Source organism: Dipodomys spectabilis, unplaced genomic scaffold, assembly GCF_019054845.1.
Source record: "Dipodomys spectabilis isolate Male_0828 unplaced genomic scaffold, ASM1905484v1 ptg000006l, whole genome shotgun sequence".
NCBI classification, from domain to species: domain Eukaryota; kingdom Metazoa; phylum Chordata; class Mammalia; order Rodentia; family Heteromyidae; genus Dipodomys; species Dipodomys spectabilis.
In genome coordinates, this window is record NW_024870683.1 from 5370445 (window position 1) to 5387229 (window position 16785).

The window sequence follows — 16785 nt, forward strand, 5'->3', positions numbered from 1 at the left end:
TGAAACCCCTTCTCCATGCAGACCTCCATGCAGACACATGCCTGTTACCTATTGAAGCCTAATATGAGTAGATTGTGCCCAGGCTGTGCCAGGGCAGGAAATGAGTCTGTATCTCAAAAGCAAAAACAAAACCAAAACACAACAAAAACATGAACACAATGTGACTCTGTGGAAGAAGCTCTTGCCTAGTAACCATAGGTCAAACCCCAGTACCACCACCAAAAAATTATATAGTTATATAATTTTATACACACACACTTATATAAAAGTCAACTTGGTAGAAATCAACACACACACACACATATGTAAAAAGTCAACTTGGTAGAAATCAACAGGTAGAATAACTAAGGACTTGTAGGTTGAGTTTCCCGTTGACTTCATGTTGACTCTGTCTAGAGACTTTCTGTTCTCTCTCCAGGACTCACTAAGGCCTGGGCCACTTTGTTGCCTCTTCTGCATCTGTAAAACCTTCCTCTTCTCCTCCTTAGCTTGACGTGTTTGATGCTGCTGAGCGGTACCAGCAGGCCGGCCTTCCCTTGATCGTCCTGGCTGGCAAGGAGTATGGTGCAGGCAGCTCCCGGGACTGGGCAGCCAAGGGCCCCTTCCTGCTGGTGAGTATGCAGCAGAGCCTGTGCAGGCCCTGCCCCCCCCCTGCCCCCGGGGATGGAAGGGAGGCTGGAAGGGCACCCTGGAATAAATTGCTGCTCTGCTCACCAAGAAGTCATTCCACAGCAAGCTCTGAAAAGTGTCTAATATGCATTCTTCTCCTGCCTCTGGATGGATCAGTGAAGGGGAAGGCCCTTTAGTTGCTCAGCGACCATGTCCTGGAGATCATGGACTTTTGGGGAGGTGTGCAGATGAGCTTTGGAGGAGCATTTGTGAATCTGACGTTTTTTCCAGAAGGTGTACACACAGATGTCTGTTCTGTACAGAGTTTCAAAGTGACCATAACATTTTCAGAGTTGGGGGCACCACATGTATTTTAGGCCATTGTCTTGAGGTCTCCTTTTAGGAGGCTTAATATCAAGATGTTATTTGATTCAATTCAATCCCTGACACAGGAAGTATAAGGGCAGTGCACAGTAAGGACTGGCTGCTGTGCCAGCTACTGTGCTGTCTGTGAGGCTCTCAAAGGACAGACATGAGGAGGCAGGCCCAGGCTGCTTCGGGAGTTTTTCTGGCAAGAATAGGCTCCCAGTCTCTCAGGGAAACGAGGAGTGAGTCCTTCACAGCCAGTGGAACCGCTTGCGGTGTGTCAGTGAGAATAGAGCTGTGGATGTGCACAGCCAGGCAGCTCCCCGTGGCCCACAGCCAGTTCATGGCTCGTTGAGTGTCCCCACAGACGGGAACACAGAGAGCTCTTACCTCCTGAGTGTCTGCTCTCCCTGAAGGCAGAGACGTTTCCATTTGCCTAAAGGATAAAAAAGAAAGGAACAACTACTCTGTTGGCTCTTCAGGGAATCAAAGCTGTTCTGGCCGAGAGTTATGAACGCATTCACCGCAGCAACCTGGTGGGCATGGGGGTGATCCCCCTGGAGTATCTCCCTGGGGAGAACGCAGACAGCCTGGGCCTCACAGGGCGGGAACGATACACGATCAGCATTCCAGAAAGCCTCAAGCCACGCATGAGAGTCCAGGTTAAGGTAAGTGGACTTCCCCATGCCCACACCTGCTGTATCTTTTGACAGGAAACAAGTGAGATTTCAGGAGACAAAAATCACTCAGTAGTGTGACCCAGCTATACCACTCCTGGGAATCTACTGAGCTCATTACAGATCAGGATACCATAAACACACTTGGCATCCATGTTCACTGCTGCCCTGTTCACAATAGCAAGTTACAGAAACAGCCCAGATGCCCTACAACAGATGAGTGGATCCAAAAACTGCGGTACATATACACAATGGAATTTTACTCATCGATTAGAAAGAATGACGTTATGTCATTTGCAGGGAAATAGATGGATCTAGAACAAATAATGCTAAGTGAGGTAAGCCAGTCTCAGAAAAACAAATGGCATGTCTTCTCTCATATGTGGAAGCTAGGTGTAAAATATAGCTGGACATGATAACCTAGCCAGGACTCTAGGCGTCCACACACAGAGTAAAGGAGGAACCCCAACTGTGACTTCTCTGTACATTTAGAATACTGCTTATTGAAACAAACTCCAGAAAATGAAAAAAAAAATGCTTTTTGTTGTTGTTGTTGTTACTGTCATTGTTGGTGGTGATAGTGTTTAGTTTTGCTGGTTTTTGTGTTTTTTTTTTCTGTTAAGGATGGCAAGGCAGGTGTGCGGGGTGGGGGAGGAGGGGGAGAAAGTAAGGGTGAACAAATGCAGTCTTGCTGTTGAGCAGACACTGTGGAAAATGGCCCATGTAACTTGTAGGCAGGGATGGGGGAAGAAACTGGGGGAAAGCAAAGTAAAGGATTACATTGTCCAAAAAAGAAATATACACATTACCTGACTTGTGAACTGGTAGCCTCTTTGTACAACATCATAATAGCAACAACAAAATGATATAGGGCTGCATTAGCCTGTAGTCCTACTGATACCTTTCCACCAGCCTTCACAACATGAAGAGGATACCTGTGGATTCCTGGTTGATTGCTCTGTACATCACAGGATGACCCTCAGTTCCAGTCTCAGCTCCCAGCTCCTCCCTCCTGCTTCAGTCCCACTTACCCAGAGAATCACACTGATGGTTCAGAGAGAGGACATTTTCACATCACTTATGATGTAAATACGCATTCACCACGTCCTTGAGCCTCGCCCCAGATCTGGCTTTAAAGCCTCACTGCAGAGGTAACAGTGACTGAGCCCCGTGTGAGGAAGGTCCCAGGGCTGCCATCCCAAGACACTTCAACAGGGAGCCCTGGAGAAGGCTGGGAACATGTCATCCCAATGTCACCTCCATCATTAATTCTCTACAGTGCTTTTCAAACTCCGCTCCAGTGAGCAGGTCAAACTCCTTGGGTTCTTGGGGAAATGCAGTCTTGATTCAGTGGTCTGGGCCGGGGGGCGGGGCCGGGGGGGGGAGACCGTGGTTGCTGGTACATGGGCCACACTGAGTGGCAGGCTAAGGGGCTGGCAGGCTGGTGCAGTCTCCCTGAGCTGTGGGTGATCTGCTCCTCCCCCTCAGCTATCTGCCTCTGCTTCATCCATCTTCTCTCTCTTCTCCATTGCAGCTAGACACCGGGAAGACCTTCCAGGTCATCATGAGGTTCGACACCGACGTGGAGCTCACATATTTCCATAACGGGGGCATCCTCAATTATATGATCCGCAAGATGGCCAAGTAGACCCAGCCTGGGTGCTGCTACCCACAAGGCACAGGGCTCCCAGCCTCCCCAGCCCCCACAAGGCTACAGCCTTGTGGACAAAGCCAGTGGGCTCTGCAGTATTGAATGTCGTCCCTGCAGGGGAGATATTTCCACATGCTCTACTTCTTTTATCTTTTTATCGATTCCTAGAACTCAGAAGCTGGAATCATGAGAAGATCAATAGTGTCAGAAAGACAACTAGCCTGTCTCTAAAATCACTCAGCATGGGACACTGATTTTTCTTTCTTACCCTTGCCCATTAATCTTAAGCTGAACACTAACAAGCATCCTCATAATGCTTTATATCCTCTTTTATTGTTCCTTTCTCCTCTGCTCCAGGAAGTCCTTCCCTCACCTCAGGTCTGTTGCTCTGCATCTTAGAGCAGTGTTAACTAACACAGGCAGGCTAAGACTGGTTCACACTTCAAATCATCGCACTGACTGATTCCCCTTCACAGCTCATGATTCAGACAGCTTGTGGATAGGGCAGACATTGGAAATTTTCTATTATTATGTACCTTTTTTGAGAGATCAACACAAAAGACCATTTTCTCTTTTTATCCTTACCAATTTTTCCTAGAAAATTTTTCATTTGTCAAGAAGAGACCTTTGTTTGGAGGTGGCTGGGGGAGAAAGACAGAACATTTTATAACTTGAATGAGATTAAATCTATTTTCTTGGAAATTCTGTTGACTTTGAAATTGAGTGGGAGGGTGGCCGGGGTTTTGTGACGGAGAGAGTGCATCTTCCTGAAACCTGCGTGGCTCTCATGTCTTCCTGTGTCTGCAAGGACACTGCATCAGCAGGAGATGGATGTGTGAAGGAGCCAGCGGGTCTCCTGCCCTGTGAAGTAACAGACAAGAAAGACCAGCCCACAGCATAGCAAGGTCGTAAGTATGGCAAGCCACACTCCTGTCCTTATCTTCACTGAAGGCATTGGAGGACACATCTGAGTCTGCTCAGGTAGCTAGAACAGAATACCACAGGTCGTATGGCTTAATCAATAGAAGTTTTTATTCTCCCAGTACTGGGCCTGTACGTTCTAGCCAACTTGATTTCTGGTGAGCCTACCCTTCCCTTGGCTTGCAGATGACCTTTCCTCGTATTTGTAATAGACAAGGGAGAGTGAATTGATGTTATAATATTCCTTATAAAAAACACTATTTGCATTAGCATTCCTAGCTCCGTACAAATGTAAGGGTTAGAAACAGCATATGAATTCTGAGAGGACACAAACCTGTGCCTAACAGAGAACCTAAATTAATCTCCTTCAATGATGTTTTTAAACATATTCACATTTTAAAATTAGAGCATCATGGGAGAGAAAGTGTTGTTATACTATCTCTATAAGAGCTTAGTTAGCAAGTCCTAAGTCTAGTAAATGGAGATATCAGAACTTGAAAGCTGATCTTCTGCACCAAAGCTACAGCTTTTCTTAGGTATTACCAGTTTATGAATCCTTGATTTCCCCTTAGTCTGTCTTCTCAGGAAGCCAGCATAATGCCTCCTGCCCGGGCACTCAGGCTCCAGGCCTAACAGTCTGTGCCTGTGTGACTCCAGAGCTGTGCCCCAACCAGAGAGCTAAGAACATCCGCTAGCTCCTTATTCGGTCCCCAGAACCCCAGCTCCACCCAATCAGTTTCTGATTAAAATGGAATGCTCGGAGAGGAGCTTGTTTTGTATTTTCTAAAAAAAAAAAGTTTCATTGATAAAAATCACATGTACTTGCTGTGTACAACTTGTTTTGAAGTATTCTGAAGTACGTATTATAGAGTGGCTCCATTGAGTCAGTACCTTTCAGCAGTATTACAAGAATACTATTCATGGTGGTCAGGAATATGTTAGAAATAATGTATTGTTAACTGTAATCACTACGTTGTACAATAGAGCTCTTGAACTTAATCCTGTAATTTTGTACCCTTTCACATCAGCCCAGTACTTCCATTTTGGTTTTTTTGTTTTGGTTTTTTGTCAGTCATGGGGCTTGAACTCGGGTCTGAAGGCTGTCCCTGAGCTCGTTTACTCAAGGCTAGCGCTTTATCACTTGGAGCCACGAGCACCACTTCCAGTTTTCTGGTCATTAATTAGAGATGAGAATCTCATGGACTTTCCTGCTTAGGCTGACTTCAAACTGCAATCCTCAGATCTCAGTCTCTTGAGTAGCAAAGCATGAGCCTTGAGTGCCCAGCTTCCAGTTTTTATTAGTTTTACTAATTATTATTGTCTTTAAGAAGTTGCCCAAAGGACTTTAGACTGAACATGCAATTTATGAACACAATGGGTTCCCCAGCCTTTGGCAATTACCATTCTATTCTACAGTTCCATGAGTTTTATTTCTTTTAATAATATATCCAGAGGTGGGATTGCTGGATCATATATTTTTAGTTTTCTTCAGACTGTATGTATATTGTTTCTTTCTGGCTCTGTAAATGTTTCCATCGTGGCAAACATTCTCATTGCACTTATCTTTGATCTCTTTGATAGTAACCATTCTAACATCTTTGAAATCTCATTATAGTTTTAAATTTTCAGTTCCCTGATGATTAATAATTTTTAATGATTTTTCACATATTAGCCATTTCTATGGCTTATATGTCTGTTGAGGTCATTTTAAAAATTGGATTATTTCATTTTTGTTGTTGAGTTGTAATATCCATAACGTCTAGATCTTAACTCCTTATCAAATGTATGACTTGAAAATAGTCTCTGTCCTTGTTTCCTTGTCTATAGAATCTTTTCTTTTGATGTAGTCTTGTCTGTTGTTTGTGCTTTTTGGGATTATAGCCAAGAAAAAATCATTACCTATACCAATGTCACAGATGTATTCAATACATTCCAGTACTTTCTTGTGTCAGGTTTCATGTTTAAGTCTTTAATTCATTTTGAGTTGATTTTTCCACATGGCATGAGATAAAGATCCAGTTTCATTCTTTTGCATAAGGACTTCCAGTTTTCCCAACACCATTTTGGAAAGCAACTTCTCAGTTCTTCATTGTATGTTTTTATCTCCCTTGTCAAAACTCAATTGATCATGTATGTATTAGTTCATTTCTGGCACATCCATTATACTGTGTGTTTTTATGACAGTATCATACTGTTCAGGTTGCTACAACTTTGTAGTATATTTTGGCATCAGATCTTTCACAATCAGGCTTTGGACAGAAAACTTCATTTCAGCATGTAAACACCATGTCAGTACTGGCTGGAACCCCTAAGATAATGAGGCCTGTGGTTATAGAACAGGCATCTAATCTGAGCCACCTGGAGAACTTCAAAAAATACAAATGGCTGTGTACCCTACCAGGGTGCTTTCATGGGGATTGGGCCCGTGACCATGGAAAAGAGTCCCCAGTTCTGAGGAACAGCCTTTATCAGGAAAGCCAGCGAACAGCATTTCAACTGTTGGTCAAAAGTAGGCCCATGCCTGGGAGGGGCAGGATTCCATGTAAAAGTCAAAGGAATTCTTGGTGGTCTTGATTTAGCTTTCGTCTGCTTTCCTCTCTAGTTTGAAGGTCTGTTTGCCTTCACCTACACTAACTTCTGATACACATTTCCCATAGACACTTTATATCTCCTATTACAGTTCTTAAAACTATAGCAGCAAAGGAAGGGAATCCCATATAAAAAGAGATAGTCTAATGAAATACCAATACAAAATAAGCTCCCAGCAAGTTGATTTAAGCAATCCATTTTATTACATCTTACTAAGAATATTATTAGTAATCATCAAGTGCCTACTACATAAGACACACTTTTCATACATCTTATGAAAACCAATCTTTAGGTTCTTTTTCCTCGTCTGCAAAATAAGCATCAGTGTAGAGAGAAGCTATATAACTAGCAAACTTCTCAGGCTAAGGACTGCTCAGCAGATCAAATGGAAGAAAGGCTGCAGCTCATCCCATCCACCTGCAGAGTGATGTGGGTATCTTGGCCAGCTGTGCACTGGACAGTCTTCAGTCATCTTCAAATATCAACAGGTGTCATGTTAAAAGGGTTGTGTGGTCCTGTGTGCTAACATTCTACTGAACTATAACCTCTGAAGTTTTGCAATGCCATTGATAATCTAGTGATCTACAAACATTTGATGTCTATCAATTTTAGGAAGAAGCTTAAATGAAATTCTCTGTGTGTGGGTGTGGGTGAGAAAGAGAGAGAGAGAGAGAGAATGAGTTCTGGTGCCTGACTTGAGGGCCTTCTGCTCTCCTGGGCTTTTTTGGTGGATAATTGGGCTCTCATGGACTTTCCTGCCCAGGGCTTGGCTTTGAACTGTGAACCTCAGATCTCAGCCTCTTGAGCAGGACGACAGGTGTGAGCCACCAGCACCCAGCTCAATGAAATTCTTGATCTGATAGAAATAATAAAATTCTTCCTGTTGTCTCCATGTTTCTGAATTGTCAACAAACCTTTCTGAGAGACACCAGAATAAACTTGGGTACATATTCTGATTATTTAAGTAGGAAGGACAGCCCAACAAAACTACTTTGGCAGTATCATTCAGGGGACTTGGATTAAAAACAGCCCGAGTGTTAACCATTAACTATTATTGGGTAATGGCTTCAGATTACTATTCAAAGAACATGAGAAGAAATGAACAGAACATATGAGGCTGATAAAATACCAAAAGCCCTTTTCAAGGAATGCTGTGTAACAGATGTGCCCTCACTACTGAAATGTTCCCTCTACCATGCTACACAGTGGACTGGTACATATCTGTTGCCTTAACACATACTCTTGGAATGACATAGGTATCAGAAAAGAGGAACCAATGTAAAGACTGGGAAAGAGGAAAGACAAAGCAACAAGAGTTGGGTAGTTTCCTTGATTTTTGTTTTGATGGTATGGGGGTTTGAACTCAGGGCCAACTCACACTTGTTTGGCAGGTACTCTACCATTTGAACCACATCCCCAGCCCTTTTTGGTTTAGTTCTGCTTTTTTATTTTTTTCAATCAGTTGTGGGGCTTGAACTCTGGGCCTGGGCGCTGTCCATTGGCTCTTCATCTCAAGGCTAGTGCTCTACCACTTGAGCCACAGCACCATTTCTGGCCTTTTCTGTTTATATGGTGCTGAGGAATGGAACCCAGGGCCTCATGCATGCAGGGCAAGCACTCTATCACTGAGCCACCTTCCCAGCCCCATGTTTTGCTTTTTTTTTTTTTCAACTTAGGTCTCAAGCTCTCTGCCTAGGGCTAGGCCACAATCCACCTACTACATCAGTGGGTTTGGCAGCCACAATCACCCCTAGCCTTGAGCAGAACAATATCATTAACTGGCATGTTAAAATGAAAACCCTTTGTACATATAACTACTTAATGATTAAAAAAAGAACAATTTCAGCAGATTGTTAAGGACAAAGTCCAATTTGTAGTAGGTTAGGAAAAAGAAGGTATGGAAAACCTTTCCACATCTCATTCGTTCCTCTCAATGTACACTGAGAAGTTACATGTTCATTGGCAGTAGGGTTTGTTTTGTTTTGTTTTTGGTGCTGGTCCTGGGGCTTAAACTTGGGTTCTGGGTGCTGTTGAGCTTTTTTGCTCAAAGCTAGCATTCATTTGAGTCACGGCTCCATTTCTAGCTTTTGGAGGGTTACTTAGAGATAAAAGTCTCACAGCTTCTGCCTGAGCTGGCTTCAAACCATTATCCTCAGATCTCAGCCTCCTGAGCAGCTAGGATTACAGGCGTGATTACTGGGGCCCCGCAGGCATTCAGTTCTTAAAAGAAGGATTGAAACAAGATTAACTTTTCCCCAAGCACTGTGAGTTCTGTTAACCTGCAAAGTATTCAATGCTATGATGCCCTGTGTTTTGTGTATGCAATGAGGTTCAAACTGCTGAAAACAGAAGGTGATAAATATTTAATACAGAATGAACTGTCGAATATCATCATAGAGGAACAGCAATTCATGGTTGTACTCACTGGATTAATTTCACTCACTCACCACTGCCTAGACCAGAAGACTGAGGTCCTAAGTCATATGGACATTTCTGCAGGAGCAAATTGTGTCCACTCATAGTTAAAGTCCTTCCACCTTGAGAACCATGTCTGAGCTCTGGTTGCAACATCCTCTACAACAAAACTCTGGATTTTGATGACCGGAATCTCAAATGCATTATACTTCACGTGTATTCCCCAGTCATGGCTGCAGTCTGGTCTGGCACAGAATATCTTTGCTTTCTTCACAAAACTCCCATAGGTCTTGGGCTTGGGGTGTGGTTTAATCACAAAGCGCTCTTTGAAGGCATTTCCAACTACGGTGTAATGGCAATCCTAAGGTAACGAGAGACACAGCACAAATAAGAGAATGTTCGAAGCAATCCCTGATTGTCTTTTTTTTTTTTTTTTTTGGGCCAGTCGTGGGACTCAAACTCAGGGCTGGGCACTGTCCCTAAGCTTTTTTGCTTAGGGCTAGTACCCTATCACTTCTGATTTTTTTTTTTTTAGGTGGTTAACTGGAGATAAGAATCTCATAGCCTTTCTTGCTCTGTCTGGCTTCAAACCATGAACCTCAGATGTCAGCCTCTTGAATAGGTAAGATTACAGAAGTTAGCCACCAGCTCCTGGCATTTTTTTCCCTTTTTCCTTAAAAAGGGGGGGAAAACCCTTCAAACCAAACATGGTGGCTCACACCTGAAATCCTAGCTACTGAGGAGGCTGAGATCAAGAGGACTACAGTTCAAAACTAGAACACAAAGTTTATAAGCCCTTTTCTCAACTAAGAGCTGGGCATACCAGAGCACATTTGGCATCCCAGCTACGAAGTATAACTAGGGTCATGGTCCAATTCATTGTGAGTAAAAGATGACACCCTATTTTAAAAATAAAAGAAGTGGCTGGGAAGGTGGCTCAGTGGTAGAGTGCTTGCCTTGCATGCATGAGGCCCTGGGTTCGATTCCTCAGCACCACATAAGCAGAAAAAGCCAGAAGTGGCGCTGTGGCTCAAGTGGTAGAGCGCTAGCCTTGAGCTGAAATGCTGAGGGATAGCGCCCAGGCCCCACTCCTGACAAAAAAAAAAAAAAAACAAGGAAAAGGGACTGAAGGTGTGACTCAAGTGGTAAAGCACCTGCTTAGCAAGCAGAAAGCTCCGAGTTTAAACCCCAGGAGGGCAAAAAAAAAAAAAAAAGTCCACAGTCACCTGAGATGAAAAGCAGGTATGTATGTTCTCACTTAATTTTCAGTTAGGAAAAGAAAGAAATACAAATCACCTGAGGGCCAGCTCAGGGTCCATTCACCCGGTCACACACTGGAGGATTGCTAAGTGAGGGGACCCAGAGCTCCTCACAAACAGGAGGAAGACAAACTTTCCAGCAAACCTGGCTCCTAGAAGCAGATGTTCCTCATCGATTCAGAAAGGAGAGCTGTTAAGATCTGTGAAGGGCAAGACTCTTCTTATCTAACCCTCTTACAAAATATGCAACATGTCACCCTACCAGGTTGTGGGCCCCGCAACCTACTTTTCTTGTCCAACTGTTACCTTGTCATCTGTAATCTAATCTGTGTGCCCTTCTGTAGTGACACTGTCTTGTATTCCTATACAATTAACCTTTTTACCAAGAAGGTCCTATATTTTTTAAAATACAAGAGCCATGACAACAATAGCAACAGAAGTAATAATATTCCTCCCATCAATATTTCATAGAGAACAGACATCAAGTAGGTCTGGAAAAGAAGGCTGCTTATTACCTCGATCACTCGGACCTCAGCCGTGTAGCACGCCAAGCCCTTGCACTTGCCACACAGCAGTTTCTTATTCTCCTTAACAGGAGCAGGTTTGGGTTTTTGTTGACTGTCTCTGCTGAATTTTTCATCAATCTGTATCCGGTGAACCTGCATCCCAAAAGAAAAGCCTTATTAAATGTAATTCTGAGTACTGCCACAGCATAATGATTTGCAACTTCCATGGAACTAAGCCACCTATTTGTATTGTTTTTTAAACATCTCATAGATGATTTATTGGTTCTCCTAATGGTATTCCAATTGCTTCTTCAAAATGCCCATAAAAGCACTGTACATAGAGTGTATGATTCATGTGAACCATGCTTTCTCTTTTGTGGTGGGCAAAACTTTAGAAATCCTAGGTGGGTGCTGGTAGCTTACTCTTGGCTTACTCAGGAGACTGAGATCTGAGGATCAATTTGAAGCCAGTCTGAGCAGAAAAGTCCCTGAGGCTCTTATCTCTAATTAACCAGCAAAAAGCTGGAAGCAGAGCTGTGGCTCAAGTGGTAAGAGTGCTAGCGTTGAGCTAAAAAAAAAAAAAAATAAAAAACCTCAGAGACAGCGCCCAGGCTCTGATTTCAAGCCCTAGGACTGCCTTCTCAAAAACCTTCAGAGATCCTTTACAGATAGATACATAATATTCACTGTTTCAAACATAATGACACCTACCATAGGTGTCAACCTATTGAGTGAAACAAAAGGAAGAGAGCCCCAATTGTCTAAATCTGTGTTTTCTCCCCTTCAATCCCAGAAAATGTTGAATTCCATGAGTTTAACACATATATATTTTAGTTAGTGGTGGTATCTGGGCTTGAACTCAGGGCCTTGCATTTGCTATAGTGACAAATGACTGAGCGCCTGAGCCTTCAGCTCAGCTCTTAATGTATACATAACATACTCAAATCCGACCCCAGTCTTCATTAAAGGGGATTTCTTGTTTTATGAATATAAGAGTTTTTCCACCTTGTTCTGTTAAACCTTTGCAATCAAAGTCTACCTCTTTGGACAGCAGCTGGGCTGGCTATTGATAGCAGGACAAGGATAAGCCTAAAATCTTGCTCCCACTTGCCATGGTATGACCTGTTACCAATGGCTCCTGACTATGCTTGCTTTGGGCTCCCACTCATTCTTTACTATTTCTGTCTGTGGATGCTATTAAGTAGCCTAATTGAACACATATGTAAGCTGTTTTCTCCTCACCTCACCACTTGTTTTTGTGTGCATGTGCCAAGACTAGGGCTTGAACTCAGGGCCTCCCTGTGTATTATCTCTTAGCTTTTTCCTTCATCTCCAGCACTCTACCACTTGAGGTACAACTCTACTTCTGGCGTTTTTGTTATAAATTGGAGATAAAAGTCACTGTTTCCTGCCTGGGCTGGCTTCAAAGCACAATCCTCAGATCTCAGCCTCCTGAGTAGCTAGGATTATAGGCATGAGCTACTGGTGCCCTATTACTACCCCAATTCTTTTCCTGGCACACTACTACAAAATGATGTATGCATCTGGTCTACCTCTACCTTCCTCTACAGTTACTGTGTTGATTCTGTTACATGAGAGTAGCCTGTCACTCAAGAGAAGAGAGAAAAACTGTGCCACAGTTATAAACTCAATCTCAAGCCTCCCTTCAACTTACAAACTGGACACAGCTCAGTGGAAAGAGAACCCTACCAGTAAAATTAAAGAGAGTAACTAAAGCTTTCCCTATAGTTTTCCCACCAAAAAAAGTAGTTTTAGATCTCTTACTCTCCAGACTTAGAGAAAGGTCCTTTGAAATTGTGCTGGTAATGTGGCTCACATAGTAAAACACAAGCCTACCATGTATGGTGCCCTGGTTTCAATCCCCAGTACCAGAATAAAAACAAAAAAGAGTAAACATTGACCAAAATATTGTAATTTTGGGTAAACTGGTTTTAGAACATTGCTTCTCACTACTTTTTCTAGCATAGAGAATGTGATTTTAAATTATGAACACTACAGAGTGGCATACTGAATTGTGAAGTCTGTCTTCAGGAGGTCAAGCTGTGCTTTGTGCTTCTGTCCAACAACAACTCTCATTTTTTGGCACATACTATGCTAAGCAATAGATACTCATTTTATTCTGATAATTGTCAAGTGAATTTAAAAAAAACTATGTTTTCCCAACTTTACAAATGAGGAGATTGATGATTTATAAGACATTGTCAATCATGATATAAAAGTAACATTATAAGTAGAACAGAGATTTGAACCTCTGATCCTAGTAATAAATATCCTAGGATATTTGATCTTGTCCAAAGATTCTGAGATTACAATCTCTGTAAAGGTTCTGGAGACATGGTAAGCATACATGCACTGTGGCTATGTTTTTTTACTTTCTTCATCTCTTTTGATGATTCTGTAACAAAGAAGTTACAATACAATGAAGGTCATCCCCATGAGGCTGGCCTGAGAGATTCATCTCTCCCAGGTATGCCTGACTGTCACTACCATGCAAGCACATCGCAGCACCTGTCCCGTGATCTGGCAGTTGTTCTATGAGGGCTCTTCAGGTGATACAGAGGGGAGTGTGAGGAACAGGTGAGGAGAAAAGCTGTGTCCTGCAGTGTCACAGTGTAATTCTCAAGAACTGTCTGTCAATTTATGAGCAAACTTAGCATGCCTTTTGCATCTAAAAACAGAACTTCAGGTGTGAGCACTAATGAAATCTATTTCATTACTTAAAAACAATACAATTAATGGCTATTATAGGATAGAACTTTAAACATAGACAATGTTTTAATAAAAAAAAATCTTGACTAGCCAGGTGCTGGTGAGTGACACCTGTAATCCTAGCTTGTTAGAAGGCTGACATCTGAGGATCATGGTTCAAAGCCAGCCATGGTTCAAATCCAAGAGACTCTTATCTCCAACTACTCAGAAAAATGCTACAAATAGAGCTGTGGCTCAAGTGTAGAGAGCCAGCCTTGAGCAAACAAAAACTAAGGGACAGCACGCCCCAGTACTAGCTAGCATTTTAAAAAAAATCCTGAGAAAATGATAAAAGATGTCATAATTTTCTGAAATAACTGCTTATTAAACTGGTACAAACTAGAAAGATGATTGGCAGTGTTTATCAAAACAAAAAGCTCACACACAGCTTTGACTCAATAATTCTACATCTAGGAATTTTGAGATAGAGTTAGGTTTAGAAAACTGGGTTAAAAATTCCAAGGATTGTCAGTGCTGTTATTGAGAATAGAAAACAATTTCAATGTCCAATAAGCAGGAAACAACAGTTTAGTGGATCATGGACCACACAGTTGATGTTAATACAGTTAGATGATAATAAGAGCTATGGCTATGCTAATACGGTCAGATCCTGTTAGAGTAACAGATGAAGAGGCTTACCGTTTTCTCAAACTGTGCTACATCCCATGCCTGAAGTCTAGAAATGGATTCATTCATCATTTTTTCCTTATACATGTTCATCTGTTCTTTTTCAATTACATCAGCATTGCTTGTCAAAAGGAAGCACTTGCTACCTCTTGCTCTTCCTCTGCCTAGAAAATATTTTTACTTAGTGTCTTTGAAAATTTGGATACAATATGAGAATATATAAATTAAGAGAGAAAACTATTCCTAGAATTAAACTTTGGTTCAATGAATCCTGCTTTCCAGGAAAGCTGAACTTTTAAAAATGCAGATATCCACCTTTGTGTTAAATATGCACATACACTAGGCATCTACCTAGGCTAGCTCCTTTGAAGACTCTAATGATGAAGCATAAGGGCAGCCATATTGTCAGAAATCTTGCTTTAAGGATAACCCAACATGAACCCTCAATGTGACAGAGGATCCTAAGATGAATAATAAATAGATCTTCCCTGAAGAGCCTTTTATGCAATGAGGAGATCAGTTCACAATCACCAGAACATAGGTAGGTTATTATAAATGCTATTAGAAAGGTACATCTAAAAGAATGTGGGCATGGTGAGATGGAGGCAGGAGACAGAATAAAGAATGCCAGTTCATGAGCAACTCTTTCAACAAGCAATAAGCCAAGTCTAGTGGCTGGACTGGATAATGAATCGGGTACACATAGGAAGCAAGTTAGGAAGATAAGTGGGTGCTGAAAACTTTGAAGACCCTTCAGCATTTAGGGAAATTGAAAATAACTGTTATTTCTATCCAAGGAAGTAGCAGGCTCAGGGATTTCCCTCCCCCACCCCAGAAAGGTAGTATGGCAGCTCTTCTAGAAAGTGGAGCGAAGTGGGACAAAGGAGAGACCAGTACAGAGACTCGAGTCTAGTGGCACAGAAGAATGCTGGAGCATTTCTTCTGGAATACAGTGAGTCTCCTCTGACCCTGCAGCCAGGAGAGACCTACATGTGGATTAGCAAAGCCTCAATCCAATCAAAAATCTCCTTTCATAAATACGTCAGTCATTGCTGGGCAAGGTAAGTGGTGCCATTGTTAGCTAGAATCACAGCGCTGTACAAGTTTGATGAGCAAGGCTATGACCACCCAATCCTAACCGAGTAAGTCACCTATGGTGCCAGAGTCCACTGTGCTATTGATCGCTTACTCTACCGTGACTCCATGAAGGAAAAAGGTCTAAATGACAAACACACAAATCAGGCAAGATGGGAGGCGTGTTGGGAATGGCCTCCTAATGGCATCTCACCTCTGGTTTGGATCATTTTGATGACGTTGCCCACATACTCATACAAGATGATCAGATTGCACTGGGCGATGTCAATGCCTTCATCAGCAACCGAGGTCACAATCAGAATATTGTTATTGCTGTTGGTTCTGAATGCATCCAATACACACTTCTGTGCAGGGAGGGTCATTCCTAGTCAGAGCAGGAAAACATACAACAACTCACCAACCACAGTATTTTCCCCTGGGAAACTAGAATGCTTATCACATGCTGGGTGCTGTGCTAAGTGCATCCTATTCATGATCTCCCCATCTTAGGCAGCTGGGCCCAGCCCTGTGCCTGTTTTTAGAGACAGGACATTTAGGATGGCCTTAAACAGCTAGAAATCTGTCACAATACTACCTAAAGTCAAGTCCCACTGCTGGCACTTACAAGTTGTGTGACTTTAAGCCATGTGATTCCAAAACAAATATTAAAATATTGACTTTTTCACAAAAACAAACAGCTACTAGTAATACTTTTAAAATATACATATAGAAGTCTACAGCTGACAAAACATTTTCATATCTACTCACTCATGGGAAGTTTATAAAGCCTTTTTTAGAGCAAATATTCATTTTGGGATAAATTCTATGGTGCCCCCTACATGCACAGGGACTTTCAGGTTTCATGAACTCAAGTTCTATAACCCAAATAAAAAGCACTGACATCTTCTGTAATCTATTGCCATGCCTTTAAGAGTGAAATTCTTGTGTATAATAATCTATTAAACTCTCTAGTGAGTTGACTTTAGGTTAAATCAAAAGGGAATTTGTTCGAGGCGGGCCTGGTGTATGCAGGTAACTTTTATAAAGGAGATCTTGGGCCTTTCCTGAGCTCAGAGACTTCAAATAACTCGTGGTCGTGGAATTCCAACTACCTGCCCTACAATTCTTGGGTCTTATCAGCCCAACTGTGCAAGCATACATATATAAATACACATATACATATAAATATATATATATATATAACCATGTATATGGATCATCTCCTGATTCTTCCTAATATAAATATTAAAAAGAATAGCATACTAATTTAGTACAGATATAGATGGAATATAGAGCCAGAACTCTCAACCGAGTTTTCGGCA

The 16785-nt window shown here is 42.2% G+C and overlaps 2 protein-coding genes across 2 annotated transcripts in view; one reads left to right on the plus strand and one right to left on the minus strand.

Annotated features, from left to right (window-relative positions):
* Aco1 (aconitase 1) overlaps nucleotides 1-3514 on the plus strand; it is a 49491-nt gene extending 45977 nt beyond the window's left edge. The window contains exons 19-21 of the mRNA XM_042697610.1: nucleotides 489-611; nucleotides 1458-1643; nucleotides 3187-3514. Coding sequence (XP_042553544.1) covers nucleotides 489-611; nucleotides 1458-1643; nucleotides 3187-3300 — 423 coding nt within the window. The 3' untranslated portion in view covers nucleotides 3301-3514. The remainder of the gene's footprint in view (nucleotides 1-488; nucleotides 612-1457; nucleotides 1644-3186) is intronic.
* Nucleotides 3515-9153: 5639 nt separating this feature from the next.
* Nucleotides 9154-16785, minus strand: part of Ddx58 (DExD/H-box helicase 58) — a 39169-nt gene continuing 31537 nt past the window's right edge. Inside the window, exons 15-18 of the mRNA XM_042697609.1 lie at nucleotides 15678-15848; nucleotides 14402-14553; nucleotides 11003-11146; nucleotides 9154-9589 (exon numbers count right to left, since the gene is read on the minus strand). Of these exons, the coding sequence (XP_042553543.1) occupies nucleotides 9293-9589; nucleotides 11003-11146; nucleotides 14402-14553; nucleotides 15678-15848 (764 nt within the window). The 3' untranslated portion in view covers nucleotides 9154-9292. The remainder of the gene's footprint in view (nucleotides 9590-11002; nucleotides 11147-14401; nucleotides 14554-15677; nucleotides 15849-16785) is intronic.